Source organism: Ammospiza nelsoni, chromosome 7, assembly GCF_027579445.1.
Source record: "Ammospiza nelsoni isolate bAmmNel1 chromosome 7, bAmmNel1.pri, whole genome shotgun sequence".
Classification (NCBI taxonomy): domain Eukaryota; kingdom Metazoa; phylum Chordata; class Aves; order Passeriformes; family Passerellidae; genus Ammospiza; species Ammospiza nelsoni.
In genome coordinates this window covers 35,107,515-35,133,947 of record NC_080639.1, presented here as the reverse complement: position 1 = coordinate 35,133,947, position 26,433 = coordinate 35,107,515, and the positions used below count along the sequence as shown (strand labels likewise).

The window sequence follows — 26,433 nt, the reverse complement described above, 5'->3', positions numbered from 1 at the left end:
TGTTTTACCATCTCTAAAAAATTAATGACTCTTCCAACCTTGCTGATGCTCACCTGCCACTCATTAATTGCAGGTAGTCTACAATGGAAAAGATTTGAATCATCCTTTTGGACTGTCACACCATGGAAATTATATATACTGGACAGATTACATGAATGGGTCAATTTTCCAGTTGGATCTGGTAACAAGGAATGTGACACTGTTGAGAAGTGAGAGGCCACCTTTGTTTGGGCTCCAGATTTATGATCCACGCAAACAGCAAGGTACTTTTGTAGTTTCTCCAGAGTTTTGTTATTAAAGGACATTTTCACTTAGAGTCTCCAAGCATTTTGAGGTGACTGGATGAACAAAAATAGAAAAAGAAATAGGGGCTGTGACATGAGAGAGTCCAGAGTTTCAGTCCATTGAAGTAGAAATTGATTATCTCATAAATACTAAAAAGTGAATCAGAGCATTATTCCTGTCTGAATTCCTTCTGTGCATTTTCATTGTCTTTATTGCCCTTTTTTCCTTGTGTGACCAAGAGATGCTGTGCAAGTATCAATTACAGAGGGAAACATCTGCATTGGCTCATAGATATAAAATATGTGATTACATTTACCTTTTCTTAAATGAGAAAATAGCTCCTGCCTGCATTTTTTTGTCTTTTTTTTAATTTGCTCCCCCATCTTGGTCTACAATCAACACTCTATGCTGCACAGGATAAAGGTAGTTATTTGAGAGTAGTGGAAAAATCCATAGTTGTTGCTACTTATATCAGTAGAGAAATGAGATAAAAGCCATAAGTTTGCATGGATGGAATTTAGAAAATAAAATTGCTACTCTACAGGTAAAGATAAAAATGTGTTTTACTGAAGGAAACTTTGAATTCCATTTACTACATGCAGCATCCCTATGAGTTGTTGAGTATTTATTTGCTTGCTTTAGTTAAAACATATTTCTAATTACCAGATTGTTTGGTCTGCTACCAAACATAAAAATGAGCGTCAGTAATTAATACAGATAAAATGCTGTTTAAAAGATTATTTTTTTTATTGTGTAAATTTTCTCTTTTCTGGTACTGCAGCATCTAAATTTCCTTTCCCTAACCCAAGCTGGTCTGTGTAGCACTGTGCTAAGTCAGGGTTGCTGCAGCAGTGTTCCTCTTACCACAGCTGCTTTTCAGGGCCTCTCTCTGACATTCAAAGACATATAAAAGTATAGTTTTTGGGGGGTTTTTCTTGTATTTAGTGTGGGTTTTGTTTGGTTGGTGTTTTTAAGGCAAAATCTGGGCTCTAATCTACCCTCAAGGTGGCCAAATTTCAGAATGCTGTCCCTGCTAATAGAGGATGCAGTGTTTGCTTTCAATATGATTGCTGCTTTATTTGGTACTCAGAAAATTCCTTTATTTTTCAGAAAAAAGGGGCATTTAATGCAGTTGCTGTTGGCTTCCAAATAAGCTGACACCAGAGAGAGAAAGTATTGCCTCTTAGACAGTTTTGCTGAATGAGCTAAAGTCTTAAGGGAGGGAACTTGGCTTGTTAATATATTCTTTGTTTGAAATTGTAATTGGAATTTTGTAAGCTAACTGCAGCCTTTAGGAACTTCCCTTTTTGTCATGCTCAGTGAGGTTGATCTTGCCATTGCTCCCAAAGGAGCATAAAAATTTCCTTTAAAGAAACTATTTGTGTGTGTGTGTGTGCATGTTTTCCTTGTAAAAGAGCAGGCTCAAGGCTGAATTGTTGAACAGAGAAAACCACAGAAAAACCACTTTACAGACGAGTTGTATTTTAAAGATATAACATGCTTTAACATGCACACACCTCAGAAACTTTTGGCTGTGATCTTTTGAGGGGACTGCTTTGATGCTGCTGTCTTGTCACACAGGCAGGAACTGTCATTTCATTTGGGCATGGTTCAATTCAGACTGGCATTTCTTAGGGGGGCTTTCCCAGGATACTGTTCCAATCCTGCTTTGCTTTGTGCTTTGGGGAGGGACATGAAGCTTTTGGGATTTCCTCAAGGAGAGGTATTTTTCATTGTCTCTCTCTCATGAGGCGTGATCCCCTTGAGGAGGAATTTTTGTTTCTTTGTTTGTTTTTCACTTACTTTCAGAGGTTAGAATTCACCTTACTTTCTTGGGCTGAGTCTTTGGATCTCTGTGCATCATAAAATACAGGAAGTATATCCTCCTAGTAATCGTAGGAGTTGGATTTACACTCAGAATATGACCCTGCAGGCATTTCCAATGCTTTGAAATGCTGGATTGCTACTTCCATGTAAATAATTCAGGAGTAAGTGAATTTACAGCAGTTAAAGTAGCGTCTTTTGAAATCAGCTAATATTTTAACTCCTCAGATTGCAAAGAAGAGCTGGAGCACCAGGCTGTTGCTCCTTTTGTGTGGTGGTTGATCCTAAGAGTGGGCTTGCCCAATTTAACAGTACCTGAGGTTAGGTTCATATGAAGCCACAAATGCAATAAATGCTTCAGTGTATCTCTTAAATGAAAAGATTAAACAAATATGCATGGTTTCCATTTTTTTTTTTCTGAGAACGATGACTGAAATGCAATTACATTGTTGCAATTGGTTTAGCTCTGGACTAATTTTTTAGCTAATTAAAATGGAATTGGCCTAATTTATTCACATGCAATCAACAGGGCAACAACTGTTTTAAAAGCTGTCAAAATATGAAAAAATTGATAATAGCTTAGAACGTATTTTAAAAGTTTGGGGCTACTTTAAGAACAGCCATGTAAAATAGCCGTCAGGAATTGTAGTAGAGGAAATTTAATTCCTCAAATATTTGATAGTTTTACAGGTCCTACAGCTTGTTCAATAAAGAGGCTTAACCTACTTGAACTGTGTTTTGGGAGACGTTTAAGCCTAGGAGTCTCTTCAGCAAGACTGATGGGACTGAAGGTCTCATTGCACCTTCAGGTTGAAGACTGCACTTTATAAACCTTTTTATCTTGGATCTTTTTGCTTTAACTCTTGTTACTTCTCTTTTCCTTGTCATCATCCCCTCTTTTATCACTTTACCTAGCACATAACCCACTGTGCAGGAGTTTGTCATCCCAATTGTGAGGTTAAGGAGGAACTTTTCATCTTCAAGATGGACCATTTGACTTTGATCTAGTGATTTAATTTTTATATATTCATTTTCAGCTTTCATTGGGCTTCAGAATCATCACGTGTTTCCTATATTTGGCTGAAATAGTCTTTTATTCTGCAGGTTTATTCTCTTTTAGTGAGATGACAAACTCATGTGCATGCTTTAATTAAATCACTGCAAATGTTTTGACTTGTGCCATGTAATTTTGGAGTCACTTTTGAAGATTGTATTTTGGTTTGTTTATTTTGGCCACTTCTGAGAAATTTTTAAATCTTTGTGTTACTGACACCCTTTGATTTGTACAGTGATGGCCCTGAAAAGATGGAGTGACTTTCAAGGTTACTTTTTCTGAGACTTTATTTTACCTGAGGTTTTTCAAAATTTAAACTCAAATACATTTTTTAGTTTTTTTGATGTTTTGTTCATAATATTTCAGTTTTGGTGACCATAGCTGTAACAGTTGATTATTTTAGTGGTTTAATCATAGTCTCAGACTTGAAGTCAGGATCTAATAATGTTTATTGAGTGTCCAGTCTAAGCTCTTTCTAAAATTGTGATCAAGCTCTCAGACTTCTCAGAGAATTCCCATTTTCCCTGGTTATAGAGCTGTGTTCTTGTCATCTCACTCACACCCTCTCCACTGAAAGTACAAGTAACACAATGGCCTTTCACATCATTCTCTATTAATCATTTTGCCCAATTTTATTTAAAAGTTCACTGGGTCCTTAATGGACTGTTGATGCATTTTCTTCTAAGAAATGTTGTGTATGGTGAATCAGAAAAAGCATAGAAAAAGGTTATTAAACACTGCTCAATATTGTAAGACATATTAAGGTGCATTTTAAAATATAAAAATTTTCAAAATCTTAAGTTATTTGTTTGTTGTCTGATGTTCATTTGATAATTTCAAGAGATTTCCATGCACCTGCAGGACTGCCTCTGATGGGACACTTTAATATCCATGTTCATAGCTCCATGAGTACTTAATATTATATTTTCTGTGAAAAGTGAAGTGAGGAGCTTTGAGGAGAGGGAATTGTAGGGAGTCTGGTTTAGGCCAGCAAGCTGATAAATGTTTTCTACAGCTTTAAAAGGAGGAACTGCTAGAATGGGAAAGTGAAAAAAAAAAAAGTTTTAGTTTAAAGGTTTAGCAGACCTTTAATTTAAAGGTTTAGCAGTGAAGTTTTCTATCTTCCTTGGCCATAATCACTTCTCACCAGCACGTGGAATCAGCAGAGCTCTGCTCATGGGAAGCTGGGTGTCCCAGCAGTGCAGGTCCAAGCAAAGGTCGTCACCAAAGTGACACAAACAGAAATTGGGACATTTGTGGGCTCTCAGTGACTGAAGTCTGGTTGCCTCAGGAGTGAGGAGGTGAGGGTGGAAGGTAAAACACCTGGCTGCTGTCAGTGTTTTCATGGGAACAGCTTGGGGAAGGAACAATAACACGGAAAAGCAAAGCTTGGCAATGGCAGATGTGCTCAGAAAAGAGTAGTGGGATATTTGCCTGTGTTCTATCTGCCATAAATCTCTTTATCCTTTTGTTTTCTCTCTTTTTTTTCCTTAATCTGCATTTGTAGCCACATTTTTTAATGTGTACAGATGCCAATTAACTTCAGAACGTTCCTTTATCTGCTATTTGATTCCTTGAAGCCACTGTGTGCATGTAGCTGTGCCAAATATTTTGCAGTATTTGTTCCTTTCATAAAACAGGCAGATAAAATGCTGTGAGCTGGTGGTGCAGGTTTTTGTGGTGGTATTATTATTATTATTATTATTACTATTACTATTATTACTATTATTACTATCATTATTATTTTGTGATCTTTAACTAATTATCTTTAAATATTATAACCCACAGTAACCAAAATATGTGAGAGCAATGTGCTCCTAACACAAGAGAAAATTAATTGCTAAAAATTCTTCATTTGTTTCTTTTCCTAAAGAAAAAAAAAAGGCAACTAAAAACCCCATTGTTTAGTCCTAGCATGGCTGATAAAGTTGCTTTTTATTTCTTTTCCCAGGTGATAATGCCTGTCGTGTTAATAATGGAGGCTGCAGCACTCTTTGTTTGGCCATTCCTGGAGGCAGAGTTTGTGCCTGTGCTGATAATCAGCTTTTGGAGGAAAACAGTACAACCTGCATGAGTAAGTTTCTTACAGAATATCTGAGTTGATGCTGCTGTTAAGGGATCAAGTCAGACATGAAAATGAAACAAGAAAGTGTGGCCTCCTAGAGGGTCTATAAGACAAAAAATTATTGCTTGAATAAATATTCTAGTTTACAGTTTACAGAATATAAAATCTTTCCCAAAGAAAATAGAATATTAAGTACACTATTTAAGGATAAAATGCATTGGAAAATATTTCAGTATATCTGACATGATAAAGCACTTAAATAGTTCACAGAAATCTTTAAAAAATATCATAAATAGATCCATATAATTATAAAATAAAATATATATGAACAGTTTTCAAATTTTTCTAAGTATCTCAAACAGAAATCTGACATTGAAATTTTCATGAGGAAACTGTTCATAAAGCACATCAAGCAGATGTATTTATGTGTGATAGATTCTTACACAGACTGTGCAAATATTGCTGTCTTTCATCTTTTCTTTATATATCTTCATTGAAACACTGATAAAAGTTGTTCTAATAAAAGGTGAGGATTTCAATTAAAATAATAACTTGCCACGTACTACAGGTATCTCTTCTTTAAAATGTTTAGATTTGTTTTATCTTTCTAAAAATTTTCTCTGTTTTTTTTAAAATCTCATTGATGTATTTCTTGAAATTAATTGTAATGATTTACATAAGTCTCCAGTAATAACCTTAGTAGAGATGAGCAAAGTATAAGGTTTATTTCATAACATGATGAACATTATGGAGCCTGCAATGACCAGGCAGAGCCATCACTTTTCTTTATAAAAAAGCTCTTTTTCTTTTTAGCAGAAGTTACTGGAATGGGGACTCCTCACTGGTAAGATGGGATATAGCCATTAGGAAGAGGGGTTAGAGACTTTGAGATTGGAATGAGGCAGGTTTCCTGGATTTTTCCCAACACACATCACTGCCTGGCTCTTTCCAAGGATTTTGGTATTCCTCAGAGGGTCTTGGACTCATGTATGCCATTTTCACGTGAAGCATTCTGAACCTGATATGGAGGAGAACATCTGCCTGGGTTTATTAATAAGCTTCTAGCTCGCTACTTAACTCTACCCCAGCAGAATTTTATCCTTTCTTCTCTGCTGGGTCTGTACCACTGCATAATGCAGGTGTTTGAGTTGTTGCTTGGATACAAGAATCAGCTTTTTAGTCATCGTCTCCTATCTCTAAATGTGCACCAGAATTTGACCAATGTCTCTCAGAATACTTTCTGTTTACTTTTGATCAGGTACTGCAATATTTAAACTGATACTTTACACTGTAATAGAAACACCAATTTAAAAACCAGTTTGAGTGCCATTCTGTTCAGAGTTTTTCCATTTATTAAATGTTCATTCTTTCATCCACACACTCAGATGTGTGTGCCACTACAGGCTTCAGGTGGAATTACCTGAGATGCACAGAGTTTAGGTAAAAATGTTCTGAAGTGCAAGGACAAGAGTTGATATTTCCCTCAGTTTGGGAAGGACGTTGAGATGCTTGAGCGCATCCAGAGAAGGCAACGAGGCTGGAGAGGGGCTGGGAACACCAACCCTGTGAGGAACCACTGAGGGAGCTGGGAGTGCTCAGCCTGGAGAAAAGGAGACTCAGGGGTGACCTTATCACTCTCTGCAGCCCCTGAAAGGTGCCTGTGCTCAGCTGGGGCTGGGCTCTTTCTCCAGGCAGCACTGACACAACCAGAGGACACAGTCTCAAGCTGTACCAAGGAAATATAGGTTGGATAATAGGAAAAAGCTTTTTATGGAAAGAGTGATAAAGTTCTGGAATGGCTGCCTGGGGAGATGGTGGAGTCACCATTCCCTGGGTGTGTTTAACAAAGCCTGGATGTGGCACTGGGTGCCAGGGTTTAGTTGAGGTGTTGGGGCTGGGTCGGACTTGATGATCTTGGAGGTCTCTTCCAACCCAGTGATCCTGTGAGTTCTGTGATATGTATTTATGTAGGGGCAGTATTGCGTTCTGGCTGTACCAAGCAGATAAAGAGCTGTCCTTGTTGGATGTTTTTCCCAGTTAAAGAGGGAGAAGTGCTGCCCCAGCTGTGCAAGGCGGAGCAGTTCCAGTGCAGCAACAAGCGCTGCATCCAGGAGCGCTGGCGCTGCGACGGCGACGACGACTGCCTGGACGGCAGCGACGAGCACTCGGAGATCTGCTGTACGTAGGCACTCCCCTTCCACCCCTCAACCCATGCTCAGCTTCCAGGATTGCAAACCAAACCGTGCAGCCCAACCGAAGCAATCACCCTGCAGCCATTCCTGCAAATCTTTCATTTCCTTCTTTTCCTGTGTGCGGTAATGGCAGCCCTTTCAAATCTTGCTGGTGCACCCGTCGGATAGCACTGTGCCAGAGCAGTCATCTTTTGGGGTTGGTATTGTCATTCCTGATTCTTTAAATATTGGTGGTTTTTGCTTTGTTTTTCACTATTTCTTATATGGGTCACAGTATAGCACTCTATGGGAGGGAGTGGCAAAAAGGAGCCAGGCTCTTCTTGATAATGTCACCAGCAGGACAGGAGGTGAATGGGCGCAAACTGAAAAGCATTAATTTTACCTGAACTTCTGAAAGATAACACATTTTACTGTCAGACACTGGAATAGATTGCCCAAACTTGTTGTGGAGTTTCTGTCTGTGGAGAAGCTTGAAATTTCTATGGACATGGTCATGAAAAACCTGTTCTATCTGGCCCTGCTCAAGTAGGGGATTACACCAGGGGATTTTAGCAGGTCCCTTCCAGCCATGAAAATTTCTGAGATTGAATAATGCATTTCTTAAAAAAAACATCCAAAACTCCTCAGGAAAAAAAGGAAAAAAACAAACAAAACCAAAACACCTACAAGTATTCAAACCAACAAAGTAAACAAATCACCTCCTCCACAAAACTCCCCCAAGAAAACCAAACCACCAACAAAACCAAAATTCAGATCTCTACATGACTTGGAGTATTAATGTACGTTGTCTTTAAAGTTATGGTTTTACAAGAGATATATTATTTTAGCTGTAGAGGAGTTCCACTGTTGAAATGAAAAATAATAGAAAACTTACTAATTATGTCTCTTGTCATTTCTGGAAGATTCTTAAGTAGCTTGCTTTAAAATTAGTGTTGCATCACTGAGAATCCTCTTCCTTACTCTGTTTGTCACAAAGATTTCTATTTCTGTCCTTAGATCATTTCTCTAAACCAAATCTCTTTTACTGAAATGAAGGTACAATACTTCTCCCAGTCAGTTGTAGACATGAACACTCTTCTGCTCTGCAGTATCATTGAGTCTGAAAACTCTTTTCATAGTCTCTCTTTCTTATCTCTTTGAGACCAAACAACTCTAAACTGTTCTGGGATTTTGTTAGTTTTTTGTTGTTGTGCTTTGTTGGTTTGTTTGTTTTTGTTTTGTTTTTTTGGTTTTTTGGGTTTTTTTCCTAGTGGATTATGGCAGGGTTTTTTTAGATTTCATTGCTCTTTTCTGAAGTGATTCTAGGGTTTGGATGTCCAAAACTGGATGTGTGTATTTCTGCTGAGGCCTTTGTGAAGCTGGTTAGGCTGAGAGAATGTGTGAACTGTGATTGTTTATTCACCCTTGGGTAAATCTTGCCTGCTTCACATGGGCTGATTCTGCTGATACAAACTGATCCTCTGTAATGCCCAGAGCTTTTGCCATATGGCTGTTAAATGGCCAGTTTTGGATTCGTTCTGTTTCATTATTTTGGGTTTTTTTTCTCAGCAGTTATGTATTTTGGTAGCTCCATGTGGTAGCCATAGCTGATTTCAGTTATATTTCAAAAAATATTTTGCTAGTTCTGAATTGTAGTGCTTACTCTCATTTTGTTTTGAAACCAGCATTTTCTGCACTTAAATTAAGGAGCTCAGCTAATAAAGAGAGTGAGAAGGAAAATCTTTCAGCAGATTTGACTTGATTGTCTTTTAAATTAGTGTGAGGAAGAGCAGTTCATTGATCAAAGCTTGCAATTCTCTGAGGATTTATACAAATATAAATGAAATAATAACCTGAACGTGATCTATAGTTTACATGGCCAGTGTGATAACATTGATCTCTTCTCAGCAGTTGCCATAGTAACTCCAGTAGTTCTTTATGAGTTTGAAATATTCGCAATTATGAGTAGAATACATGTTACTAAATATATATGAGCAAAAGCTTAACGACCATTTAAAGCAGTATCTATGTCAAGTACTGAAGTCAAATTAATAATTCTTCAACTTGTGATTTTATTACTTAGATGCTCCCAGTTTTGTTCTCCAGTCACATTGCAGACTTTGGAAGTAGGGGAGATTTGGAACACCTTTCTGCTGAGGTTATTAATTAATCTGTGCTTCCTGTGCTTCTGCACCCTGCACACAGAGCAGGGTTCGTGTGCTATTGATATCACCCTCGCTCTGTGTCGTCTTCAATTGCAAGAATAGGCAGAAAGGTCAAAGATAAAAGCTACTGAAATGTCAAGGATAAGCCTGCAAGACATCCTTTCATTTTAAATACCCTTTGTTTCCAGATGTATGTTAAACTTTAAAAAAGAGCCTGTGGACGGCTGAGTAGGTGAAAAATAGCTGGAGATTATTTTTAACCCAGCCTTTGGAGCTGTGTGCAGTTTGCTGTTCTTATCTAGATCGAGATGAGCAAGATCTGCTAATAATAGATGTTATTAGCGTGAAAGAAGCAGAACATAAACACTTACTACACTTGCAAGAGCAGGCCAATAGTATTTACATAAATCCTGTGCATTCAGCTTCATCCTTTCCTTGAGAATTGGTAGCCAGCAAAAACATGTTGAGAGATACCTTGTTCACTCCTGAATACCAGATTTTTTTTTTTCTGTTAGTTTTACACCGTGTTGCATATTTCACTTTTTGACACCTACAATTTCATGGTGAGTAAACAGCAGATCTATATGTGGCCATTGACAGTAATGTGCCTCATTTTAGAAGCATTTTATGACCTGCCCAAATCCCTGCTCACTGTGGTATCATATTTTGGGTCTGCACTTAGCGGCTTGCAGCTGTTCCCCTTGGTGTTTTCCTTTGTTTATGTGCACTTTAGTTTGCAAACCTCATCACACTGCCCAAATGTGATTAAGAACGTGTTTCTTTAAGGAAACAACTCCATAAAATGCTGCTACCTTTTATCACCTAATAGAAGCGGATCCCTATATTGGCATCTTTATTATATATTATTTAATTTATGATTGAAGCACTGCAATGTTTGAATTGGCTGGTTTGCTGAACAATCCTTATGTCGTGGTAGTTATACATACAAGATAACCACACTAACTGCATCACTGGGAACAGCATTTAATGTGTTCACAGATTTCACAGCTGTTTTTCTCAGGTTATCTTCTTAGGGGGAAAAAAACCCTCTCTTTTTTTTCTCCACAGTCAATCACAGCTGTCCTGATGATCAGTTTAAGTGCCAGAATAATCGCTGCATTCCCAAGAGGTGGCTTTGTGACGGAGCTAATGATTGTGGTAATAACGAAGACGAATCAAATAAAACTTGTGCAGGTAAAAATTTGACTTGGTTATGCAAACAGGTTCTTTAACATCAGTTCCATGAATAGTTCAGGACTGATTTGAACTGAACTGAACCAAGCTGCTACTTTTAATCTGATTATTGACATTTTAAATGAATTCAGATTTTGATACCACCGAGGCTGGAATGCAAATTATATTTTACTTAATCCATGTGCTATCCTGTGCTTTCCAAAGTTATTCAGCCCTTAATCTCTCCATATGGGTTGACTGTCAAAGCAATGCTCAGGTACAAACTCTGAGGTACAAATCTTTTTTGGCAGTTAGAACTTTTTAAATTAACGTGCTGTGATGGGTGCCACATCACCAGTAAATTTTATTTAATAGTGATTTAGTTTATGCATAATTAGTTATTCAGTTTCCACACGGTGCCTTTAAAGTCTTTTCATTTCTGAGTTATTAACTGGTGAGTGGGTTTTTAAGCAAATAGCAAGATGAGGATTGTTTACTGATTCCACTGTAATAAATAATGGAATTCCCAAATCTGTCCTTTGCTTGTGTGGAAGTGATGTTTAGTGCTCGTTGTCAGAGTACTCTAAACAAGCATTAAATCTCAAATATGCAACATGCCATCCATCAATAAGCTGATGAGTGTTTTGAACTGAAGTGCACTGCAAGACAACACGCACTGTGTATTAAAATATTCCCTGTTGCCTTACTGCCTTGATATTCTTTGATATCCAACTGTTTGCTTGTAGGGTGAGAGTCTAATTTGAAGACCATTTTTTTAACCCTGTGTCAGTTGGTGATGGATCAAATTTTGTAGTCTGGTTTCTCCATTTATTCCTGCAGTGGCAAACACAGTTAATGTTTAAAAAATTACTTTGAAATATTTTAAACTTAGAATCCTTTTTTGTGTTTTGGGCTACTTCTCTGAAGAAAAAGGAAAATGGTATTTGAAAATAATAAAGGAAGAAATATTATTTCAGTCACTGGGGTCTTTGACATATCAGCCATTTTTTAAAGTGTAGAATAACATGCAGGGGAATTCTAAAAGTTTAAATTTGGAATCAAAATTTGTGTTGCTATCTGGCATTTTTATGGGTTCAAATTTTAAATAAACAAAATTATGCATAATGACAGTTTTCTATGTTAGTCTTTCAGTGACATTTAACAATTCATTTTACAATTCATTACTTTCAAAGTAATATCTGTAGCTACATAGCACAAATTTTTTAAATGATCCTTATTTCTTCAGGAGAAGGACATGCATTGATTCCTTTAATGGACGATTGCAGTTAAGTGTTTACAAAGGCAAGGATTCTAAGAGCAGTGAGGCCAGGCACATCACACACAGGCTAATTCCCATTTTCCTGTGTAAATACAAAATTCACAAGATCATTGTTCGTGGTGTGGAAAGCAGGTTGTTAATATTCCTTGGATATTCCTATTAATAGGAATACTAATATTCCAATTAATATTTGTTAAGAATCAGGCATTTTTATGCCCTGATTTTTATTTACTTCAAGCATTAGTACATATTAATTGTTTTCTTACCGCCTAGCTTTGCACAGTTACATCTAGAATTTCATGTTATTTTATAAGGAAGAAACCACTAATAATTCCACACGGCAGAGGTGAACGATGTTTATTCAGAGCAGGGAAAGGTGCAGCAGGCCAGGAGGCGCCCTCCAGCCCTGCAGCTTCTGAAATCAGGCACCCACCAAGAGACCCAATGGATCTAGTCCATTGCCCTTGTATTCTTGGAGTGCTTTGTCTTGACAGCAAGAACTTGTCAGGTTAATCAGTTTTCTTGCGGGAACGGACGGTGCATCCCAACGTCGTGGCTGTGTGACAGGGAGGATGACTGTGGAGATGGAACTGATGAAATGGCATCCTGTGGTAAGTGGATTTTTGGTTTTTTTGGGGGGGAAAGGAAAATTCTTCACTAACATATAAGGATCTCTTGTCCAATGAAATTAAAATACTGTTTCTGAAATGGCCAATAGACTTTGTTTGGCTGATAAATAGAACCCAAAGCAAATGCAGCATTTTCCATTTAATGAGTTTTCAACTACAATACCAAATATGCCGATCAATCAAGGCTTTTTTAATTTACAGCCCATTATCAAATCCTGCCACCCTCAAAAATTATATTTATCTCTGCCACATACCTCTCCAATGGGCCCCCTCAGCATATTCTAGATGTCAATAAAATCAGCCTGTTTCGAGCCTCAACAGAAGTATATTTGATCTTGTATTTTTCAGTAAAAAAATAAAAATCTTGGTTCTATCATGAGAGAGTATCAGCAGCTGCTCTGACCGCTGCTCTGCTGAGATAGTGCAGAGAGGGGTGTGCTCTCTCTAATCAGCTGCTTCCAAACAATTAAGGATTTTAATAGTCACTTGTTTTGCAGGGCACTGGTGACTGCTGTGAGTCTGAGAGCACGAGGGTCAATGAGCTGTCTGCAGATGCAGAATCACAGAATGTGATGCAGTGCAGTGCAGAAGCACAGGGTGCTTTGGGTTGGAAAGAACAACCTCAAAGACCACTTTGTTCCATCCCCCTCCATGGGCAGGGACACTTCCCACCAGGCCAGAGCTTCATCTAAACTGGCACTGAACACTTGCAGGGATGGGGCAAAAAAAAAAAAAGACATGTAGTTTTTACATGTATAAAAATAACAAACCCAAAACAAACAAACAAAACCCAAAACCACCCCGAAAAAAAAAAAAAGCAAGAACTTTCTAGAAGTAACTGACAAAGTGTTATCATCAATGGTAGCTTTTTTTCTTACCCTTTTTTATATTTGCAGCAGGATAATCACTTCTGTTCAAGTTCTTTGTGTTCTCTATGTAATTTTTAAATAAAAATTTTTTCATTTTAAGTCTGTTATTAGATGAAGCTGGTTTGGTTTAGTGCTTCATCAGAATGTGACACTTTTTGAGCCAAAACTTTGTGAGATTCAGTAAAAACAAAGTTATTTCAGTTTTAGTCCTAAGAAAGTTTTATATTTATGTGGCATGTTTTAAATATTTACATAAATCTCTTTAGTATTTTCCAGAGTATTTAGCAATAAATGCACACATCTACCTATGTCATTGGCTTTAGAAGAAAAGTCTGAAAAATTCAAACTATATTTAAGTTACTGTTTTCAGAAGTATATTTGTTAGTTATAGAAACACAAATTTGTGTTCAATACAGATAATTCTTTGTGAATAATATTGTCTCAGATTTCTACTGCTTTACTGGAATGCTGGGAGGAATTGCTTGTGAAGGCTGACATTTTAATCTCGTATTTTATTATCCCAATGTAGGGTAACTTTATTTCTTGGCTGTTCTTTAGCTTGGTACTTAACCTTCCCATTTTATAGTGCTCCATTTCCTGTCTCTTCCTGGCAGTGCTGTTGCAATCGGAGAACCCTTCTGTAAATAAGCACATGGAAAGCAGAGTTTGTATCAGGCATCAAGCTATAGTCTTAAATATTGGCATAGTGGGAAAACCAGCCTTGGTCTGATGGGAATATAGGACCAGACCATTCATCACAGAGGAATGAATTTCGTGCTGATGAAAAGTAGGGTTTGGACAGTATTTACAGTTTGAAGCCATTTTATTTTTATTTTTGGTGTCTCACCTTTTTCTCCTCTCCAGATTCAATATCTGGAAGGTGCAAATATTTGCTACAGCACACTTGTGTAATTAATGCATACAGGAAGGTGACAGAATATTACTGAAGAGTAATATTAAATTATGTTTAAAAGTTTTTATTTCTTTTTGAACGCTTTCACAGAATTCCCAACATGTGAGCCACTAACTCAGTTTATCTGCAGAAATGGAAGATGCATTAGCAGCAAATGGCTCTGTGATTCAGGCAAGTATCAAGTCCTCTATATCTGAAATGAATATGAGGGATATCACATAAATACTTCTTTGATGTTCTTTTTTTCTGAGACTCATTTTGTCAGCTTGGCTTGTAAGGGATCAGAGAATAAATAAAACATTTTAGAATTACTGACCTGACCTAGAAATCAGCAACACTGAAGATTCAGATAAGGAATGAGGCATTGGATATTGTAATGGGTACAAATACTATATTATGTAGAATGAAGTATGATGATTCAGTACTTAAAAAAAAAAAAAAAAAAAAAGGAAAGCAAAGCTATTGTTTATTGCTTATGGAAGTGTTTTCTGTTCTTACAAAACAACATGATTTCAGTGACCAATATATCAGATTTTTTTTCTTTTTGTGGACAAGTTCAGTTAACATAAATGGCATCCTTGAAGACTGAAGCCAGCAAGACTTTATAATGTATTTAGTTCTTTTGGCTGGAAAAGTACATATTTGAATGTTACAATGAATCTCCTCTCAGAGCTTGTGGTGTGGGAGTGATGTTGCTCCAGTCCTAATAACATTTGGCCGGTCCAAAGCATTTGGTGTTTCTATAATTTTATTTGTCTGACAGGAATTTTTAGCTGTAAATGGACAAATTCCCGAAATTATCACAGTGTGCTGATGAATTTCTGTGCATGGAGACCCTTTAGAGTGTACCTAACATATTTATCTCCTTCTTTCCTTGATGACCACGATCAAATTACGGGAATTGCCTTAAGACTGTTGTAATGACTGCAACATTAGAGTAATGAGAAACTGCAGTCCATGATTATTTATGTGCTTTCTCCACTTTGCACTCTTGGAAACAAAGTTTAATAGCGCTGGAAAGAAATTTGTCAGGTTTTCATTTTGGTTTATATGAAGCTGTTTGTGTCTGTGATTAACTATCTTAGGTTATCACAGAGAATAAAGGAAACCAACCATGTTTGAAAGCCTGTGTTGTCACACACAGTTAAAGAAATTAAGAAAATCTACAGGCTTCTCATGCTTGCTGGTGTCTCTGATTGAAAAACTGAGTAAGGGGTTAGACTATCCAGCTATGACTGAGTTGAGTGCTGTTGGTAAATAACATTTAAAGTATTATGTGCATTAGCAATAATTTGATGCCTATGGGGAGAAAACATACTACTTTATTTACTGGATTTTGTTTTTTCTTTTGCCTTTTTCAAAATGATTTTCCCTCCTTGCCTATTTCATTCGGGAACTTTTATATTTTAAAATATTGTAAACTGCTGTTTGCAGATGATGACTGCGGTGACGGCAGTGACGAGCTGGGCTGCGTTCACTCGTGCTCTGCTGATCAGTTCAGGTGTCACAATGGCAGATGCATCCCAGGGCACTGGGCCTGTGATGGTGACAATGACTGTGGAGATTTCAGTGATGAAACCAGAACAAACTGCAGCAGGGAAGGTTAGATTTTATTTTTTTTTTTCCCCCAAGTGTTTAATACAGAGAATAATTTGTTATGAACACCTGACCTCCAGCCAGTGGGAAAAGAGGAGATGATTTTAACCTTGGTAAAGGCTGGGATGGGAAATATGTCAAGTGCAATGTGATAACACAGAAGTGTATCATGAAGAGGAATGCATTTGAAAACAGAACAGGTATTACAGAGAGATAAGTTTTACAGTTTTACGTCAGGGAATTATGCTAGATGTTTGTCTTATTGCAGAGATGCATGCTGTCTAGGTGAAGACACAGAGGCATTCTTTATGATATTATTGATATTTTCTGTTTTTTTAAATTTCAACAATAATACTCTCATTTTTGTGTGATGCAAGTCTTTGTGGGGTTTTTTTTTTACATAAAAGCATTTTAACAAACTCCAGCCCTATTTAAATGCCATACATTGTATTTATTTGCTCCAGTCCTAATAACATTGGGCTGGTCCAAAGCATTTGGACTGGGGAGAGAAAGAAAAGATGCTTATGGCAAAGAATAAAGAATAATCAGATTAGAATGAGGGAATGTATTTCATATTTTCCTCTTAATGATTTTTCTGCAACAAAGTGATTGTACAAAATGTTATTGGTCCCTTTTAGTTTATATTTTAAATCTTGTTGGATGCCTCATACAAATACATGAATTATCAGAATGTCATATTAATTTTATATATTCACAGTAATTTTTTATCTATTTCTGTCAAAATGATCAGTCTAGAACTGAACAACCCACTTTTACCCCTGTTCATTTCCATTTTAAACTGAAAGCCTTGCTCTAACCTTTTACAATAGAATACAAGAATGTTGATTATGTAAGGGAAAAACCCAACAAAGCAATGTTAAATAAAATAAAATAAAATAAAATGTATATTTATAAACAGTGCTATAAAAATTGATTCAAATAATGCTTCTTGGTACAAGCAGGGAAGTATAAGTATGCCATTACTTTAAAGTTCACGCAATTGTCGTTAGTACATTCTTAAATAATAGAAATACAGTTGTAATAGCTTGGGAAAAGAAAAGCAAGAATGAAATTGAAATAGCCATAAGCTAGAAAATGCTTAGAGAATTATGTACGTGATGAATAATTAAAACCTCCCAGTAATTATTGCTTGAAGCAGTCGGCCCTGATTCCAGGGCTGCACTGAGTGAAGCCCCTTTGCCGTGGGGTTTGGAGCAGCTCCAGCTGCTCCTGCAGTGCTGTGACAGCACAAAGCAGCAGGTGTGGGGCTTGCCAGGGCACAGGGGGGACCTCTCAGGTGCTGTGCGTTAGGAGGTGGACCTTGTTGGGTAAAAAAAGGAGAAGGAGGAAGGATGAGGGAAAGCAGCTTGAGGATTAAGCACAGGGTTTATGAAACATCAGGGAGCCTTCATCGACCTTGTGCCTTATACCTCCAAACTCCTTCCTGTCTGACAGATGTGAAAAAAGTGAATAAAAATCAGTATTGAGCGTGTGCTGGAGGGGGAAGTGAAGGAAGTTAGGAGGTAAGAAAGAGTTTGTCTGAAGCTTATGTTGGAGTGATGAGTTACAGGATGGAATAGGGCATTTTGATTGTTATACTTGGGAACTCTGATTTTGGCTAGGGAAGAGGATTCTAAGCCAGTGTAGACTTGGAATGGAAAAAAAACAAAAAAAAAAACAAAAACTCACACAAGCAAATTTTTCAATGTAATTCTTATTTTTCTAAGAAACTCCCTCTCCTGGAAGGTGCGGCGGGAGGGAGTTCCAGTGCAGCCCTGACGGGAGCTGCGTGCCGGAGCTGTGGCGCTGCGATGGAGAGAAGGACTGCGAGGACGGCAGCGATGAGAAGGGCTGCAATGGAACCCTCAGGGTGTGCGATGAGAAAACAAAGTTCTCCTGCAGGAGCACAGGTAGGGGCTTGCAGATGCATTTTCCGCTCACTTTCTGTGTGTTTGTGTGAGTTTGTGTTGTTTCATCACATATCTACTCTTTAACTAATGCTTAATACTCGTGAGGTGAGGTTACCCATTGTATTCCTACCAGGAAAATAATATTGATTTACCTGTCCTGTTTTCTGATTTAAAATATGAAATGGATGAGTTTTGAGATTACTTAAAGCTGAAACCACTCTCTATGATAGTACACCACACCAAATACTTACAGCATTTAATAGTACTCCAAAGTTCAGTTATTTTCTTTTATTTCCCCTTTCTGGCCCTAGAAATAAGTTGAATTAAACAGTATAAAGTACCTTGAATATTTGAAGAGTTACAACTACAGCACTGGAAATTTGAAGTACAGTATTGGAAGAAAAATACATTATTTGATTGTGTTTAAAACCAATTTTTTTTTTTCTCTAAGTGTGCTACGCGCAAAGGTGGAGTAAGAATGTGGCAATCATTGCTTGAGGATAGGAAATTATATAAACAATAATGTTTAGATGGAACTTTTTTTTAAGGGAAAGCCCAGTTAAAGAAGAAACTAATATATGTCAGCACAGTACTAATATTTTTGTGATTTCTGTCAAAGCTTTGTGTAATATTAGGGCTAAAATAACTTTCACAGCAATATTTAAAGGCTGTAAGAAGTAGGACTATTGTTGCCATTGGGCAACTACAAACATTGAAGGACGTGAGAACCCATTCTAATACCTGTGTTACAAGCATGATAAATGTGTCAAAGGGGTTTGTGTGATCTCTGTCCACAAGTATTTGCTGTTCCTTCTATTTTAAAGTTATGAAAATCATGATGCCTTGAAAAAGAAATATGGAATGCTGAATTGTGTCTAAGAAAACACATTTCCTTTTGTGTCCCAAAAGATGCGTAGAATAAGTAGCTGTTACATGAAACTTTTTCTATAGGTAAAAATGGATTATTCACTTCCAAGAGTGGTCTGTTTCCTGAAACTGAGTGATGGAAACCCTGATACAGGAAATAGCACCAGGAGCAAGTGTGTTTCCTAGTGCCTCAATGGGGAAAAGCTAACACCAGTCAAGTGGCCAAAGCAGAATTATTAGAGGCAAGAAAGGTGAATAAATCTCAATAGATGAGGTTTATTTTCATCAGCTGCATTTGGAAAGCAAATGAGACAAGATATTACTACTTTAGTTAAGAGGAGGCAGAGATAGGTTAGAAGCAGTGTGGAATACAAAAATGGAGTGTAGATTTTAGTTATTAGGCTTTGTTCCTTTTAGAAAAGCTTGCCTTTTAGGCTGGGCTTTGGTTTCTTACTTGTCCTGAATGATTTTAGATACAGAGAATGGAAAGCCCTCCTGGTGGTAAGCTAAGATTTTACAAATACAGGAAATAGCAAGGATTTAAATTCAGGATAATTGTCTGAATGAGCTGTTTTTTCAACAGAGAACTAGAACCCCATTTCAAAGTCCACAGTCCAAGCTGCATTCCCTCATAATGTACTTCCCTATGTTTGTAGTCAGGTTAAAGGAGGGCACTGTCTCAGTGCACAAGGTGAAAGGTGACTTCTCTGGCTGTCACATAGAAATACAGCAAAACTAAAAATTTTCATCAAAAATTTGCTAAATTCAAGGGTATATGGGTTTGATTTGAAGGAAAATGCAATTGTGCTTGTTTGTTGTTTGAAAACACCACTGGAGCAACCAGTTATGACAGTCATAATTCTCTCTTTTGCAATATTCCTTCCTCCTGGAAGGAGCAAAATTTGGAGGAGGCATGCAGTAATGCACTGTAGCAGAAAACAGCAAAGGCAAATAAATTTTTGTTTAGCTACTTTTCCATTTGTTCCATGTGGTTGGGACAAAGGAGTAATAATGGGCGTATGAGAAATAGTTACTGGAATGTTTCAGAAGAAGTGCAATTTTCTCTGTGCATGATTCTAAAGCAATAATGCTGTCTGGCTCGCTCATTGATGGCAGCTGCTCTGGCGAGGAGGCCCTGGCTAATTGTCCCCTCAGAGACTGCTGGGTGGGGACATCTGATCCAGAAAGTGATGGGTCTGGGTCGGAACATGTGTGTGGAGGCAGCTGAAACAGCCAGTGCTCCAGGAGGGAAGGGGCAGCTGGTGGGAGCAGTAACAGTGAGATGGCACTGCCCATTTTTTGCTGATTTCTTTCCATTTTATGCCTGTGATTAGTAGCTGCAGGGTCTTTCCTTACAGTGGCTTTTGTGGCTTTGGCTGATGTGTCACAATGCCACGGGGATGAGTGCCAAGCTCCAAAACCAGGATTTGTCAGCATTCAGCCCAAAGGGATTTTTCTGCTTACAGGGAAGATGATCTCAAGAGCCCATCATACCCAGCTCCTTTTCCAACTTAGTTAAGGATCTATGGCAGAGTGTATCCTAAAACTTACAGAGATGGCCTTTTGTCATTTGCCTGTGGTAACATTTTAACATTTGAACATTTGCACATTTCAACATTTCAACATTTTGTTCCCAACAAGTCATCTGACTCCTTTGGCTATTAAATGCCTTATGGGTCTCTAAAAGCATTATTTGTTGAATAAACAAATACTTTGCTTCTCCCCTTGCACATCTTCCATTTCTGTTTTGTGTTTTTACACCTTCATTATTTTGGTTGGTCTTGCTGGAACTGTCCAGCCTGGGCAGTCCTTGAGCTGCTGTGTCCAAAGTCAGCCAAAATGCTGTGGGGTACTTGAGCTACCAGATTTCAGAATTTCTTTTCTAAATTTTTTTTTTTTCCAAAACCATCCTATGTTTGTTTGCAGTGATGTGTGATGAAAAATCTACTAGGGGTTACACAGCAGTAGGATGTGAGAAGCAGTCATTACCTGATTGAGATTGACTACTCTTGGGCTGCTGCTAGCCAATTATTTTCTGGTTTAAAATTAGATTAAGCTTCTTTTAAATTGGACTAGATTAATTTAAATTGTACAAAGGTCCAACTTTCTATTTTAAATTCTGATTCTGTCCTCCAAAAATTATTACAGGCATGTACTTCAGCTCAATTTTATGTACTACATAAATTTATCCTTTTTATTCCATCTCCCTACTTATCAGTTAGTAGTGCTGCACCAAGACCAGAATCTGTGCAATCTCACTTAAAATGTCATCTAATTACTCTAATGATCATAATAAAGTACTTCTGTGAAGACAAATGCAAAAGAGCCATGAATACTTCAGTTTAGTAAGCAGTACATCTGAGCTGTAATGCTTATTTGTCATACTTACTGTTCTTTTTATTTTTTCAAGCAGTAGTTGATGGTATCCCACCATTTTTGTTGCTACTCTGGACTATTTTTTTATACTTTGTTGTTTTATTAGTTTGTTGTTTTTTTTTCTTTCCTTACATGTGATAATATATTAGAGGGGGAAAAAAGATTTTGAGGAGAAAATAGTATTGGTTTGGAATGGAAAATAAGGAACGTACATAGAGGAAATCAAATCAATGGGTGTACATCACAGTGTTGCTGGAAGATTATAAGGAAAGGAGCCCTGGTTCTGTCTGGATGGGGATTGTCAGAGTCCAGTTTAGATTTGTGACCAAAGAACCTGGAGCTGAGGGAGGCTGGGAAGGAAAGGTTTTCCAGAAACATGATGAAGAAATTGATGGTATTTTTATCCTTAGCTCATGGTCACATTGTTTTTTGTGGTATTAGCTCTCTTCTTCTTCTTTAGGCCTGTTTTTTTGCCTTCTTTTTTTCCTCCTTTTTCATCCAGGAGTCATTTTTAAACATCTGCTTTGTACTAAAATCTTTAAATTGAGAAATGACCACATTTTTGAAACAGTGTGATTCAGTCTAAGTCCCATGTGTGTTCTGCAGGACAAGTGAGATCACCAACCATCACAACATTTTTAAAAATGTGTGAGGTTGGAACATTCTGTAATGTTGATGGGATGGAGATTGAATCCATGCTCCAGTTTAGGAAGGTGTTACATTACAGCTTTAGGCAGTAAGAATTATCTGTAAGAGAAAACAGTGCAATTAATGCTCCACTAAAGGAGTTTTCTTATGGTTGAAGACGTATTCAATCAAAAAACCTCCTGGCTTCAGTATCCTGACAAAAACTGAAGGGATGTATAAGTAGTTAATTCTGTGGATAGTATTTGCAGGAAATAAAAAGCATTGGAGAAGCCTTTGGATCAGGCTTTCCCACATAGCTGCTCTCAGGCCTCCCGATTCACTGTGTTACACAAAAGAGCCTAGGAAAAGGGCAGATACAGCCATTGAGGTAATTAATTTATGATGGAATTTTACTAAAGAGGTTCCTGGAAACCAGAAGTGTGAGTTTCACTAAGGGACAATAAAGGAAAAATACTTAAGTGAATTTTAAGTGATGATTTCAAGACAGTCATAATATTTCATTAAGTCCATCTCTTCAGAATCTTGGCAAAGATTAATTCCTCAAAAGTATATTCTACTTAAGAACATGTCTTATCTATCATAATGAAAGATGAATCTATCATTATAAAACATATCTTCACTAAGGTACAAGAAAAGCAGGGACACTGATTTTCTCTGTAAACATTTGAATGCATTAAAGATTAAAATAACAGATTAGAAGCACTACTGGAAGCAACTTCAATTTACTTTGGGTTATGGTTAGTTTGGTTCATGTTGGTATTTTCTATTAGCTTGCATTCTACTGCTGTGTTATAGTAATATATAAAATCGATGATCATTCGGGATAATAAATAAAGAATAGGGACAGTTTTTGAAACACTTGTGATTGCATGCAATGATAAGCTGCATACATATCATGCATACAATTTTGCTTCCTCATGTCTGTGCAGTTCTGTCTTTTCAGTATGGGATATTTGGGACTTTGGCCACTAAAGAAAATGATGGAAGCTTTTCATTCTAATTGCCACCCCTCCCTGTTTGTTTTCAAGCTGATTTTGCACTGGCAAAATGATATTCTGTTGTTGAAACCTCACATTCAGTGTAGTATGATCCTGAAGTTTCACTTCTTGCTTTTCTTTACCAAAAGTGAGAACAATCCCACATTTTCCTCATGAGTGCTGCAGTATCATGTTTTTTTTCAGTTTTCTTGTTTCACTGTATTTTATCCCCTTGAATTTCTGTGAGGACATTAACTATTTTTCCATCAAAAGAAGACTGAAATGTCAAACCAAGTACATTAAACCAATCTCCAACAAATGTGTCCTTTTAAGAAAACTGAAATCTGGTATTGTGTAAGCTGGGAAGGGTGGGCAGAGTGTTGTGTCAGTTCATCCTGAGCAGGTTTGAACTTAGGAGTCTCAGGCTTTGCCAGTCAGTGTCTGAGCATCCACCAGCATTGCTGTTAATGGAACTAAACATTCCCAGGGTCTGCCTTCCCATTCCAATTGAATTTTTCTCTGCATAACTAATTCATGGGAAAAAAAAAAATTCTAGATCAGCTTCCTTAGCTGTGATTCTATCTGTTCTCTCTCTATTAATTGGAAGATAAAGTACATGACATTTCTGTTCATGCTCATTGTTATCAAAATTTACAGCTAAACCCTCCTGGCTCTAGGTAGCAAGTAGAAAAATAGGTTGGGACAGGAGCACACACACTCACCTGTGAGTGTCAGCATTCACAGTCTTGGCTCTTTTCATTTAAATTCCCTCCTTTTGCTGATTCTAATTTAATATCTTCATGATTTTAAAGATTAAAACCCTTTTTCTAATCAAGAGGCTTCCTTGCCTCTCTAAACATTGATGGTCATCATAATTTCCTTTTCTCCCTTTTGAGACATGATCTGAACACTGATTTGACAAAACTGAAGTAATTTAAGAAATTTTGTCTGCTGTAGTTTATTTTGCCTAAAAGCTGGTAATTTATCTGACATCACTGGGGAATGGGTTGTGTCTACTTTTAGAAAGATTTTTGCTTTGCAAACCCATGCTAATTAAAAGTCATATATTGAAACATTTCTTCCATGGAGGGCTGTTGCTGTAGAAGATAAAAGAAGGGAGATAAAGAAAAGCAAAAATTTAAAATAATTAGAAAATGTTAGCATGATGTGGTGTATTTAACAGATTTTGAGGTTGTGTCCTGCCTGCATGCACTTTTGTGCAGCACACAAATAAGTAGGACTGGTGTTTGGAAAATTAGATTGTCAAAAGTGCTGTGAACGATGCTTCAGAGTGTAAGTGCAAGTTGGTTTCTTTGTTCTCATCAAAGAGGAAAAAAAGTATTAATAGAAAAGAATAATAATAAAAGAGAAATCTGTACATTGTTTTGAAGGTTTTTTTCCTCCTGAAGTTTGCCTCCAGTCTGATTTGCTGTGTTTATTGTCTCTTTTCCCCAAGGGAGATGCATTAGCAAAGCGTGGCTATGTGATGGCGATATTGATTGTGAGGATCAGTCTGATGAGGATAATTGCGAGGGCTATTTGTGTGGACCACCAAAATACCCTTGTGCTAATGATACCTCCATCTGCCTACAGCCTGAGAAGCTCTGCAATGGGAGAAGAGATTGTCCTGATGGATCTGATGAAGGCGATCTTTGTGGTACTTTTTAGACACCTTTTTCTGATTGCTCATGGTACTGCCTGTTGTGATAGCTCCTGTTGAGGAAAAGGTTCTCCTACTGAAATTTTAGTACTGGAGTCTATGTGAGGATTTTAGTTTAGTTAAAGTCATACTGCGTTTATGCTTGAAGTTTTAGCTTTCTTCAAATAAAGCAAAGGAGGCAAGTATTTTGTTTTCAAGCCCCTTAAAACTTTCCTAGAGGTAAACAATTTAATGGGCATTGATGTGTAGGAAAGGACTTCAGCTCATCTGCAGCTCTTTTCAACTACAGAAGCTTGAGTTCACACCATAGAATGGTTTGACTTGGAAGCCACATTAAATGTCAGCTCGTTCTGACCTCCTGCTTAGGCAGGGATACTTCTGTTAGACCAGGTTACTCCAAGAGCCTTTCAATTTGGCCTTGGACACTTCCAGGGATCCAGGGGCAGCCACAGCTTCTCGGAGGCCAGGGCCTCAGCACCCTCAAAGTTAAAAATTTCTTCCCATTATCAAATCTAATTTGTCCTCTGTCATTTTGAAGCCACTCCTCCTTGACCTGTCACTGCAGGCCCTTGTCCCAAGTCCCTCTCCAGCTCTTTTGGAGCCCCTTTAGGCCCTGGAAATTACTCTGAGGTCTGGAGCCTTCTCCAGGCTAAGCACTTGCAGCTCTCAGCCTGTTTACAGAGCAGGAGTGCTCTAGCCCTCAGAGCATTTTCGTGGCTTTCCCTGGACTTGCTCCAAAATGCCCCCATCCTCCTCATGTTGGGGCCCCAGAGCTGGATTCTGTCCCTCAGGTGGGATGCATTTCTCTCACAAGAACAATCTCCTCCTTTTGAGGTACAGCTTTATTTGATGCAGTCCAAGACACATTTGGCTTTTTGGGCTGCAAACTTCCAGGTCATGTTGTGCTTCTTATCCACCGACACCTCCACTTTCTCCCCCTCATGGCTGCTCTTAATCCATTATTTTCCCAGCCTGTATTTGTTCTTCTGATTGCCTTGAATCAGTGCAGGCCCTGGTATTTGGCCTTGTTGAATTTGGACGTTCAGGTGGCACAGGCATCACCTTTCAAGCCTGGCAAAGTCCTTCTAGTTCATCTTTTCCCTGCTGCCTCACTCACACAACTCTGTCTGATCAGAAACTTGCTGAGGGTGCCCTCAAACCCACTGATAAAGGTGATAAACAGTGTCAATCCCAACACTGACTCCTGAGGATCACCACTTGGACATGGAGCTCTGCTAAAACCATGAAGGGTTCATTAAAGCTACCAGATGAATGGTTGCACATCAGATAATTTTGAAAACAAGTACAGAAATCTGGTTTAGAAATATGAATTTTTATTTGCCCATCTTGGAGGCTTTTGTAGGTGTTTTAGTTGGCTTTGCTATATACAACCTGACAGCTTTTGCAGCCCTTAATTATTGTTTTTCCATGTTATTTCAGATGAATGTTCACTTAACAATGGTGGATGTAGCCATCAGTGTTCTGTGGTTCCTGGAGGAAGAATTGTGTGTTCCTGCCCTGCAGGATTCAATCTTACTGCAGACAACAAAACTTGTGAGATTATGGATTTCTGCACCAAGCACCTCAAGTGCAGCCAAGTTTGTGAACAGCATAAAAATACTGTCAAGTGCTCATGCTATGAAGGCTGGAAGCTCAGTAAGGATGGAGAGAGTTGTGTGAGTACTGGTAAGTTGAAATTTGGTGCATGTTCAATATTCAAGATGTTAATAGCTGTGATGGTAATTTATTGAGAGCTTCTTTCACTTTTTATTTTTTCCTATATATGAAATGCAGGCTGGGATTTTCCAAATGTGAGGTTGATTACAATCTAAGGACTCATTAAAACTGTCCCTATTCTTGATGTACAAAGGGATATTGAAATATTAGGCTGTTGCTAACCTAAGAAAGCTAATATCAGGTGTTTCTAGGAATGTTAATATGGTATAATTCTGAAACAGTTTGAAAATTTATG

At 37.8% G+C, this 26,433-nt stretch overlaps 1 protein-coding gene across 1 annotated transcript in view; it reads left to right on the top strand.

The window, feature by feature from the left end:
- LRP1B (LDL receptor related protein 1B) overlaps positions 1 to 26,433 on the top strand; it is a 375,345-nt gene that overhangs the window by 161,372 nt on the left and 187,540 nt on the right. The window contains exons 12-21 of the mRNA XM_059476167.1: positions 74 to 263; positions 5,115 to 5,237; positions 7,266 to 7,406; positions 10,633 to 10,758; positions 12,511 to 12,627; positions 14,518 to 14,598; positions 15,862 to 16,029; positions 17,751 to 17,933; positions 24,258 to 24,458; positions 25,902 to 26,147. Of these exons, the coding sequence (XP_059332150.1) occupies positions 74 to 263; positions 5,115 to 5,237; positions 7,266 to 7,406; positions 10,633 to 10,758; positions 12,511 to 12,627; positions 14,518 to 14,598; positions 15,862 to 16,029; positions 17,751 to 17,933; positions 24,258 to 24,458; positions 25,902 to 26,147 (1,576 nt within the window). The remainder of the gene's footprint in view (positions 1 to 73; positions 264 to 5,114; positions 5,238 to 7,265; positions 7,407 to 10,632; positions 10,759 to 12,510; positions 12,628 to 14,517; positions 14,599 to 15,861; positions 16,030 to 17,750; positions 17,934 to 24,257; positions 24,459 to 25,901; positions 26,148 to 26,433) is intronic.